General features: G+C 32.4%; 1 protein-coding gene across 3 annotated transcripts in view; it reads left to right on the top strand.

The window, feature by feature from the left end:
• Positions 1-10,449, top strand: part of LOC128233735 (uncharacterized) — a 29,633-nt gene extending 19,184 nt beyond the window's left edge. For 2 of the 3 annotated variants that reach the window (XM_052947558.1, XM_052947556.1), the window contains 6 exons: positions 1-345; positions 934-1,242; positions 1,984-2,088; positions 4,677-4,838; positions 5,187-5,239; positions 7,077-10,449. In XM_052947558.1, coding sequence (XP_052803518.1) covers positions 1-345; positions 934-1,242; positions 1,984-2,088; positions 4,677-4,838; positions 5,187-5,239; positions 7,077-7,208 — 1,106 coding nt within the window. In that variant the 3' untranslated portion in view covers positions 7,209-10,449. The remainder of the gene's footprint in view (positions 346-933; positions 1,243-1,983; positions 2,089-4,676; positions 4,839-5,186; positions 5,240-7,076) is intronic. The other variant, XM_052947557.1, reaches the window with a different exon arrangement.
• Positions 10,450-12,450: the final 2,001 nt, after the last annotated feature.

Here is a 12,450-nt window from a genome sequence, read left to right as displayed (position 1 = left end):
ATGTGCCAGTGGTGTTGTCACCTCCTCTATCAAAAGAAAGAGTATATGTAGTTCCAAGTAAACTTGGCGATACAATATCTGTAAACATAACGGTATTTTCCAATGATGGTGGCATTGAAGTTTCTGTTGAAAGAAATGATGACAGTGTTAATCCTAAACCTATAAGAGCAGTGGTCTCGGAGACAAAAGTGATGCTTCCAGTGTTTGGTAAATTGATTGAAGAAGATGGTTATTCAATCCATGTTATCCTTTTCACAGAAAACGCAAATGATATGTCCGATTACACAGTACGAATTAAAAATGATTTCAAACAAACAATGCTGCTCATTGATGTTAAACCTGAAGGTTGGTATTACTTATTCTTAATTTCAAAAGCAATAATCATGCAAAACTAATCAGTAATACCGTGTGTTCGTTTGTTAACGTAATACAAATGATTTATAATCTTAGCATAAATTATTACAACATAAAGTTTATCTTCTGAATGATAGAAGTTAAATAATTTTTGTCTTAATTATGACAAAGTTATATAATACAATTGGGCATGACGTTTTTAAGGAAAGGGGGGGGGGGCGCGATTGTATAGGAGGCACTTTATGTTTGCACGTTTGGTTTGTGAATCAAACTGCTCCCAAAATGTAATAAATATAATTCTGAAAATTGGTGTAATAACAAGCAAAATGTGTTGTATTGCTGTCTCACTCAAACTCATATTAGAGCTTCGAGCTTTTCAAAATGAAACGTTACCATTTCGGTTATGTTGAAATCCTTGGAGCTAACTACTCTCACATCTCTTGGTTGATATAACACGTTTTTTTCATGTGCAATAGTAAAGTTATGTTCATACACATTGAAATGATTTTATGCTTTTTGTACAAAATGAGATGTATGTGTTGATTTGATTTTACGGAATCATTATGCAATTCATTTTAGGGCCGCCGACCATTCCGACTCAATTTGCACTCAATAATGTCGATCAGAATGCCATAGAAGCTTCATGGTTAGCAGAGTTTAATGGAGGATTTCGACAAACCTTTGTGATACAGATAAGCATTGATGAAATTCACTGGAGTAACGCATCAATTCGAACTGAAGACACCGATAGGTCAAACGATATATACAGGCTAACAATAAGCAACCTCGACCACTCAACAACGTATTTTCTTCGACTGTATGCCTTTAATGAGCTGGGCCTCAGTGGTTTCACTAGTGTTTTACAAGCCACAACCAGTGACACTCAAGGTTTGTCTTAATAATATTAATATATTCTGTCCTGAAATATTGGTATCTTTCTAAACCTTGTGTAATAATTAAAACATATCCATCCTGCAGCTAATGCAATGCCGGCATGCTTTTCATAAAACCAATCATATTTAGAAAGATTCATATTTCATTTTGATGAGTAATATGCATAATTTCTTGTATTTTACCCAGTGATGTTGAAAAAGTAGGTTGTCTACACAGATTGAAATCAATCATTCAAAGCAAGATTCATGTCGTAATTAATCGAAAGGCTTCCACTCTGTTTCCAATTCCGTTTTTGCAATACTGCACCTACTCATATACAAATTTTACTGATTACTGATTTGTTCCATATGATCTATTTGATTACGGGAATTTCAAATATATGAGCTTTACAAACACATTTCATCTTTTAAATGCATATCAAGCAAAAGTGAATTACATTACAAAACACGTCTAACATGTAGATATGCTTTACTATAATACATAGTGCATACAGTTTTTTATTCAACGTATGATTTAATTTTGTATAGAAATGCTTTTATACCCAAATCTAGTCTGAGTCAAGAGAAAACTCTTGAACATAATTCAAAAGTTTGGTTTACACTAGGTGATTCACTGTGTGGCTTCTATGTTGGGAGGAAAGCATCCGTTTTTTAACTATAGAGTGAAAAGTATTTCGGAACCATTTTATGTCTTAAGCCATGTCAGTTTATAGATTCAGATATACTTTTATTCCAGATCATGCATCAAAAGGGGCATTGATAGGAGGCATCGTTGGTGGTTGCACTTCAATGATTATAGCTGTCTTGGTTGCATCTCTACTTCTTTGGAGAAGGCGTCGAGGTATGATTTACATATATTTAATAACACTTGTAACAGGAAATTTGATCATATCTGCTCTGCTTTACTTAGCACAAAACACGCTTACTAATACATGTAATTTGCACTTAAAATGTACAAGTTAAGGTCGAAACCAATAGTATACAGTAACGCCAGAACAAGCACCTTTTGCTCATTTGAGTTGTAATAGGCATGAACATGTATGACTGACGAGAGCACCAAGAGCAACATGTAAACTATGCTAGGATTTCACTATACTTACAAGTACATACCATAATTTGCATTTATTTCTTATTTATTTTTCATATGAGTACATATCACCATACTGCTCTTGATAACAAAAGCTATATAACAATTATATCCATTGTGTAAAGATGCAAAGGATATGTATAATTGTATTTCATTTTAGTGTCATTGAACACACTATTTTCACTCGGTGCTTCGACAATAGGGATAACGAGTGAAAAAAGCACACACTTAAATCAATTTTTTTTCTGTTTCTTTTATGTTTTGTTTCGCATTAACTTGTATATTAATATATTTCAATGCCCTATTTTCAAATAGCCCATGGGACACCCCTTACGCAAAGCTTTGATTACTTAAGACGTAGGCTCGTCAAGAAGTTATCGAAATGTTTTAAAGATTCAATGCAAACATATCATTAATATGCATCAATACATTTTTATTATCGTTCTTAATAATAACAGTTAACGTACTAATCATTTGAAATCAAACGAATGAATAAGAGTGTATGAATACATTGACCAAATAACAGTTGTCGACGTTTAGTGAGAATATATTAATTTGATGTGTAAACATATCATTAGTGGTGTGAACTCTCTGGAAAGTTCTTATTACAAAGTCAGACAGTTGGATCTGATATTACAGACATGCTTTAACATCGAACTTATTAAGTTTTAATCTTATTCACGTAACTACAATTGATTTTAAAAGTAGTCCTGAAAGTTGATATTTTGACTTTTTAGATTGCTTCTCGATATTGCAATGATAGCATTACATATTTCACCGAAAAGCATGAAAGGAAAACATGTATGCATAACTAATTATCACGCACACACCCATACCAAAACACTCGAACACCTAAGTGCACATATAAACAAACACACACACTCACACACACACCCATGCATGCTGAAATACACCATACATACGTTTGCATTCTCAAACGTAAGTGTAACGTGCGATCGATGTCCCTATGATAGCTTATTGTATATAAAGTGAATTTAAAAGGTTAATTTCCAATGAATGAATAAATTCCTACGATCGATGTTATAACGTGTTGGATATTTGTTATGGCTATTTGTGTCTTTAATAGTTTATTAATAATTGAAATTTAAGAATTTCACATGTTTTACTTTTTGACTTATAATTGACCTTGTTCAATGCCATTTGTTTCAATCCTTTACTTAAAAGGTATCATACTTATATGCATCAAAGGACAATCTTTCATTGTTATTAGTGGATGAGTGTATGTAATATTTATTGAAATAATAAGAGAGTAACTCATGTTCTTGCATGTGTTTCTATTCACTATTCATCATTAATCTTCACGTTTACTCAGTATAGTGAGAAAGTATTATGAAAATAAATGACGTTTAAAAGCGCCGTCGCTATAGGATGCTGGTCCAGACTCTGTATACGCGGGTGGGGATATTCCTAATTGTGCCTGAACTGTTTTTATACAATAGTTTGCCTTCCCTTGTCCATACGTTTTCATATTCGAATAGTTGTCTTTTTGCATGACTTTGCCCCAACAACATGTCCAGCTTTAATAAATTTTCATTTATTAAATAAGGTAATTACTAGTCATTAATTTCCCTATACATTTCTATGCAAACATGCAACACTTCAGCTTAGAATGAAAAATGCCAATTCTAGCGTTTAACGTATATAACAACCACACATGTTTGAAATTGTGGCTACTGAGCTTGTTTCTATAGTTTTTCACATATGTACTGGATTAGATACTGTGTTTAGAATTTAGTTATAACAAACCTAAATGTACATATTAATTTGTCCCTTTGAATTTTGTTTCTCTGCTCAAAAGGATGTGTCTTTTACTTCTTTATATATGTGTCTCAAAATAGTTGACTTAGCGTTATCACTGGGGCGCCCGAGTCTGTTGAACATATGTTTATCCTTTACTGCCACACCCAGGTCCTTGTTCTAATAGTGAATAGTTTTAATAACCGCAATTTCATCTGCTCGATCTGACATGATCGGATGACATGGAGTTAAATAATTAAGAGAAATAAACCGAAGGTATGAACTGTTTAAATGCTCACTAAATTTCTAACGATCTCGTGATTGACGCAACATTTATCAACTAAGTAACATTCATACGACAAACCGTCACGGGCGTATATGGTTTTCAATGTTTCAATTCATCAAGCAAAAAAGTTAGCGATTAAAATGTTTTAGATGCCTCTTTCACATACAAAACAACGGGTTCAACTTTTCGAATACTCCCAGATTCACTTATGTTAATCACATGTTTATGTTTTAAAATATTATTATTAAATAATTTGTGAAACTCCTGAGTGACCCTGTTTTTTTGCGTATTATCTTAGCTATTCCGAAGGAGGTTGAAAATCCTATGTGTGTTGAAGCCGAATCTACTATCACACAAACACCATCATTTGCACACGCAACTAGCCGTGGAGAAACACGAACCGAACGAACAACGATTGACGATTTATATGCTGTTGTTGATAAGAATGCGAAAACATCTGGTAATACTCCAAAATTCGTTGTATTGCATTATAAAAATAGTTTGATGAAAAGGGCCCAAAAATAAAAAAAATTAACATGAGAACAGTCGTTTCTCACATCTTATTCCGAAACGATTATTAGCGAATTATATCCTTTATAGACATAAAATAAACATACTTGTCTTTGTTTCGGGACGAAATATCTCCATTTATTTCACCTAATGTTTTGAAATTACGTCATCGAGTGTCTCTGTCATGAGCGCGCTGACGTTTCATTTAAAAAAATCAATGAAATATCATTTTTATTTCACTGATAAATCTCAATAAATCACTGAAATGCACATAATGAATGGGTTGTGTTTTTCTCAGGTATATACACCAACTGCAGCGGAGAGCCAAATGATAAAAGACAAGGAAGTACGGTAAGCAAAGAAACAAAACATTTTCTCCCACCTCAGATAAGTAGATCCAATAATTTAACCATGCTAGAAATTCTTATCTTGCCCACTGGCGAAGATAAAATGCTCGTATGGAACTCCTTTTCTATTGGTCAATACATTGTAATTACTTCCCTTGTTGAAGGCTGTCGGCTGTAGCATCATGGAAATCAGGCCTTGTGGCAATATTTAAAACGCTAATTAAGTATTTCTTGCTTCAAATGTCACCATAAATCAGTTTTCACGCACCTTTCAAGAAATAATGCTTGACTCTCCTTAGAACTATTTAAAGACCGATTTGACTATTAACATAATCCGAATCACTGCGCGCATATCCATGACAACCACGAAGTATCGCATATCCATACGCAATTATTTTCACTATGCACAAGAGAGCTGCAGCAAAAATACATTTTTACTTAATTTTGTTTCACTGAGGTGGGTGAGAAATTATCTACCATAGCCGCTTGTGTACGATAGGTTCATCCCGACCCTCGCGCAGGGTGTTTTGCGGAAACTCGGTAAACTTCGTTTCCGCAAAACACCCTACGCTCGGGTCGAAATGAACCTATCTTACACTCTCTGCCATGGAAGATACTTATAATATTTCAAACGGCTGAAATGACTCATCAAAATTGTTTCATATGAACATTTCCGTGTTATGACAAAATTAATCATCCGCTTGTACGAATATTGATACATTTATATGAATGTTATTTGAAAAGTGTCTCTTTGTAATAAGAACATGTGTGTTTCATTAAATTTAGAATTTGAAATACGCAACACATGTTTGTGTCTGTCAGCAGGTATACAACGCCATATAAAAGATATCAACATAATATTGTTCTTATTGTTACTATCGTTAAATTAAAATATAAAAAATAAGTACTAAAAACATTTTTTCATCCGCGATGCGGCTCTTATAGCATGTCATCAGAGCTCGATACATGCATGAATCTTTAGTCATGATATCAAAATGGATAGTATTGATTTGATTTTAACACAAGGGAGATCAATTATTGAAAAAAATGATTATTTAAAAAGTAAACATGATCACATAGATATTGACCGAGATAAGTTTATACACAATTGTCTGCATAAAGAAGTTCCTATATAGACTTATTTTCATCTTTCGATTGTTAACATCAAATTAGGTTTAAGTATAAGATATGTAATTGAAACTTCACAGCAAATTAAAAAGTATATGAAAATGAACAAATTCTTTTAATTTTGGGTGAATAAAATTATCATGCCCTATATTTATACATTTATTCCACAGGGTTTTGTTTATCAGTTACCAGTTAAACCGAAAGGTGAAAAAGAGCACTTCAAATAGATACATATTTCCAACTAAACATTCATATAAAACACACAATAGTTTGCTTTTAAAACTAGGACTTTCCGTTGGTATTTAATTATATATAGAATACTTTGTACATGTTCGAATTGATATTTCATCAAAAGTTCAGTGTTAAAATTGATAGATTATGGTAACGGAACATGCAAAACACATATTTGATTACCAATACTTGCTTTAATTTTTTTATTCTACCGAAAACAAAATGGTCGTTAGGGTAGGGACAGAAATCTTGCTTCTGTAAAATATAATTGTATGAAGCGCTACGGTTTAATAAAGTCTTACAATACAAATAGAGTAAGCTGGAATTATGACGTTAAAGTTTCCTGTTATAATTGTTATCTTTTTATAAAAACGCCAATGTGTGAATTATTGTTCAGATAGTTTCTTTTTGTAGTTCACGGTTCTTTTGGACTAAATACAATTTGTACAAACTATATTTTTTTTAATTTTATATCATTTTAGAAGTTGATAAATCATGCTGGACTTGTGTATGCCGACGTAGTGTTCGACAAACCCGCACTAGAGCAGGAACAGTTCACAATACATGGATTAGAAGACAGAACTGAGTACGCTCAAGTAGACCTTGCCATATAAACAAAGTCCCTACACACGAGTGAAGAGGAGAATTGCGTTCAGCCAATCGAGTTTTATAAACATTGAAGCTTTTATTAAAGTATCAAATACTCAATTAATATTTTATGCCTGGTAACCCTACATTTTTGGGTATGTTTGCAACGGCGTTTATTAAAAGAACAAGAATTAAGAAAATGATTAAGAAAGAAAAATAACATATTAAGTCCTATTTGAGTTGAAAAAATACAGAACAAAACTACAATGTGCATCATCCCTATCAATAATATAGGTTCAGTCTTATAAGCTACATACGTGTACGAAACCATTGAACAATACGATTTCAATTGATACCTGTACTATTTTGGATCTCCATGCATTAAAATTTAACTTATTCACATGACACGACGAAATGACAAGCATATCATAAATTGGATATCTAGAATGAATTCATTGCAAGATAAACGTCTTATTGCTTTGTTTCAATAAATAGTACTGCTGGTAAAGTAAACAGAACAAAATGCTGTATTTGGTATCATTGGTTGTCAAGGATATGCTAATAAAGTTTATATTGTAGTAATAACTGACGAGTTAAACATCACATGTTTCCTAGTTATCATCCAACTTGTTACTCTGTTCTGTCATTGATTCTTGCTTTGATGATGAATGACTAATACAAGTAAAATGACAATTATTGATCACTTAGTAATAGCTCTGTGCTTGATTGTATAATATATTCAAAATGCCTTCCTGTATGCATCTTAACATATGACCAAGAAAGAACGGTTTTAAGTTTTATGTTGCAAATATCTGTACATCCAATAACAATTTATCCTAGAACCAATAGTCCGCGTGATAAACGTTATTTTATTGTGTTTCTTCTGGTTACCTATTTGCTATTGACAATGAGTACATTTTATGTGTATATGGCCATGTTATATATTGTTTAGGCAGTAATACTTTAAACTGCATCATCATGGTTGCCCCTCTGTGTTTAAACATTTAATATCAGTTGATTAAACTCGACAATTATGTGAAGGAAGCACTATGTATTCGTCATGCTTTTTTAAATAATTTATCTTAAAAGTATTCATCCCCTAGTATGCAACTGTTACTTTGCTGTCACAAGCGTGCACAATTTTATACAATTGTATTGTTTTCTAAGTGCGCTATTGTTGTTATACAATATGTATGCTATTACCATGTACATACGCTGTGATTTGATATACATTAAGATGTTGAAGAAATAATATACTATTTTTTGTCGAATACAAACTTTTTCTTTAATTTATTTAGAGCATAGTGATTACATTGTTTTTTTTTGTTGGTGGTCATACGCTTTAAAAAAAGACCAGCACTGGATTCATTTTCCTTAAATAATTATGTTTATCCTTTGCATCATTTTTTGTTGATCGCTTATGAACTAAATTCATGTTTTGTATATTAGAGTGATGTATGCATATCATTTGACTTTTGTTTTCGTTATAGATTTGTGGAACGCCTCAACTGCATGATTCATTCTATTTTCATAGAACGCACTTAATCTTAATTGTATCCAATTATAACTTTTGTATATGTAAGCAAAATTATGATATATAAAGCAAAAATATCTATACATAAAGATAAAACGCCATTATATAAAGCTAACCGTCATAATATAAAGCTATCATTACAGAAAGCTAAAACTTTACTATATAATGATCAAATGTCATTATATGAAGGAAATGCCTTATTACAATGTATATTAAGTTGAACATTTAGGTGAAACTTCATTACATAAGCTCTTTTATAATATAAAGTCAAACTCGTCTTATGTAAAGTAAAAACATCGTTACATAAAGTCAAAACATCATTATGTTGAGCTTAAACATCATTATATAATGTCAAAACATCATAATGTAGAGCTCTCACGTGAGATTGTTATATGATCCAGTCATGTATTGAGTGTGCGAATATTATATACAGTTAATTTGTTATTTCATGTTGTCAAACTTTCATTATATAAAGACAATTTACTATTACATGTATATTAATTAGATTAAATTTACTGAGTGAAAATGTCATGGTCACTGGAAATTTAAACAACAGCAATTGTGGAGGAGGGGAGGAACCTGCTTAAGTTGGTGGGGATTGATTCCCTATTTTGAAACTCATAATATATTGAACAATTTATATTTATGCTCAACTCTGTACCTTTGACTGACGTTATGCTTCACAATTAAGTATTCTGCTATACTGCCCTGACAGAAGAGCAATACAAGTCATTGTTTAATCTTGTTCACGTTTTTATTCAAATGCCAAACAGAATTGATAGTCAGTAACAGTCACATCCACGTACTTAAAATTACCTGACCCTGAAATGTCTCATTTCTGTAAACATGTGATATTCAATCAGGGCTCAGTGAAATAAAAGACACTGTAAGTATTTCATTTAAACCAACCACCACACCCTCTTTTTCCACGTTCTTCCTCTATAACTTTCTCATTCTGTTCTCGAGGAGAATCAACGACTTTTGTATTCGAATAATAAAAATAAACTTATTTTTAACATTGTTAATAACAAAAAATATAACTTTTAAATAATACATTGTCTGTGTATGACGTCTGTATAAAATAAACTTATTTTTAACATTGTTAATAACAAAAAATATAACTTTTAAATAATACATTGTCTGTGTATGACGTCTGTATAAAATAATTTCTCTTTTAATATTTAATAATATTAAATAATATATTGGATAATGTAAAATGATTTACAGTTAACTTAAATACAACTATTACTTAAATAATTTCAACAATATCAATATCATTGTGTCATCTGCACTGTAAGCTGTTCCAATGTCCGTTACTAATATGTACTTTTGCTTTTGGGAGAAAATTTAAAGATATGTTTTTCTTTCGTTCTAGTTTTTTTTCTCTAGACTGTACATGTGTTTCTGTTTGTCTTTTATAGGTATGTATACGCTGATAAATCAAAAATCTACCTTGAACTTTTGAAAGAAGAATATAAATTCATTTTTCTTTTGTAAACGTTTCCGATACATTGATTGAACAAACTGGACATAGTGACAATCGGGGATAAGGTGTGATATAGAAGTGCTTTGCTGTCAGTTCCCTAAAGTGCCTAAACATCGTCATTGGTTACAGTTAATAATAAGGTGTGATTTAGAAGTGCTTTGCAGTTGTTTCCGACAATATTTATGTATCAGTAGCACAGTATTTTTGTCATATTTTAAAACATTGCAATAGATAAGCATAACCTCGATTATATCTTATCTTCAGTGAGTTTTTCTTGAGTCTGCGAAGAAATTTAGATCTTCAAAAGACTAGATGAGCTATTGGTGACCGGTCAGAAAAGCATTACAAATCCTTATTTTCGGAACCACCTGATAGTTTACAAACTACACACTAATGTTTCATTGGTAAACCCCTACCAATATTTTCCAATTAATGGACTAATGTTCGAGTGTGTACAAATGATTTGAAATGGATAATTCCTTTAGATCAACATATTATTGAAGCACACATGCTTTTTAGTGTTTATGAACTCAATTTGTTATGCCCTAGAAGAGGTATTTAACTTAATATTCACAGGACAGAACTTATTTTATGACCCGCTTAAAAGCAGACCCCCAATATATTTTCACCTTTCCAGTTAACCCTAAGTAACATACAGCTGGCATACCTCCATACTAAGCTTAGTTTGTCAAATTATTTCAAAAAGTTGAAATAGTTCTTAGCCTATTACTGGTTTTAATACGGCTCATTCATTAAACCACTGAGCAATCGATAACCTTTCCCATACTTGCATAAACATTGTGAGACATACCTAAGCAGGTTCGTACTTGTATGAACATTGTGTGATATGCCTAAGCAGGTTCGTACTTGTATAAACATTGTGAGACATGCCTAAGCAGGTTCGTACTTGTATAAACACTGTGAGACATGCCTAAGCAGGTTCGTACTTGTTTAAACATTGTGAGACATGCCTAAGCATGTTCGTACTTGTTGAAACATTGTGAGACATGCCTAAGCAGGTTCGTACTTGTTTAAACATTGTGAGACATGCCTAAGCAGGTTCGTACTTGTATAAACATTGTGAGACATGCCTAAGCAGGTTCGTACTTGTTTAAACATTGTGAGACATTCCTAAGCTTGTTCGTACTTGTTTAAACATTGTGAGACATGCCTAAGCAGGTTCGTACTTGTTTAAACCTAGTGAGACATGCCTAAGCTGGTTCTTACTTGTTAAAACATTGTGAGACATGCCTAAGCAGGTTCGTACTTGTTTAAACATTGTGAGACATGCCTAAGCATGTTCGTACTTGTTGAAACATTGTGAGACATGCCTAAGCAGGTTCGTACTTGTTTAAACATTGTGAGACATGCCTAAGCAGGTTCGTACTTGTATAAACATTGTGAGACATGCCTAAGCAGGTTCGTACTTGTTTAAACATTGTGAGACATTCCTAAGCTTGTTCGTACTTGTTTAAACATTGTGAGACATGCCTAAGCAGGTTTGTACTTGTTTAAACCTAGTGAGACATGCCTAAGCTGGTTCTTACTTGTTAAAACATTGTGAGACATGCCTAAGCAGGTTCGTACTTGTTAAAACCTTGTGATACATGCCTAAGCAGGTCCGTACTTGCTTAAACCTAGTGAGACATGCCTAAGCAGGGTTTATAATTAATGGAAAACAGGCGAGATATAAAAAACGTTTCATATAATAACGCAATCGTGGTTTAACTTTAGAGGTAAAGTTGGCATAATGAGGTTTATGATTTCAGAAAAACATTGGCTGTAATGCAAGCGACACAACTTTTGGCAATTTTGGTTTTCCTAAAACTAAAAAGCGACGCGCGCAATTTAGCACAAATTAAACCAACACTACTTTAAAAAAAATTCATTACTATAATTGCAGATTTAAAATAAAAAAAGTAGGACAGATTTAACTTATCTAATCAAATAAGTCCTCGCGTATAGAACAAGCTATTAATTTGTGGGAATATAAAAGTAGATAGCGATCTAATTGCATGCACTGCTGGTTTAGCTATTATAGTACCGGTCACACCAATTGTCGAAGAAGTTGCTGGTGCTTTTACTGCATAAATTTCTGTTTTGCTAAAAATACTCATTTTGAAGGGAAAAAGGCACCATGAAAAGCCCAACACAGACATTTTAAATAATCTAATTCATACACACAGACAATGATGTTGGCGATAAAAAAATAATTAAACCAGTTTTTAATTCAGTAAAAGAATTTGAA

This window comes from Mya arenaria, chromosome 5 (genome assembly GCF_026914265.1).
Source record: "Mya arenaria isolate MELC-2E11 chromosome 5, ASM2691426v1".
Taxonomy (NCBI): domain Eukaryota; kingdom Metazoa; phylum Mollusca; class Bivalvia; order Myida; family Myidae; genus Mya; species Mya arenaria.
Note: the sequence above shows the minus strand (reverse complement) of the source record. Positions and strands in the feature narration are given on the sequence as shown.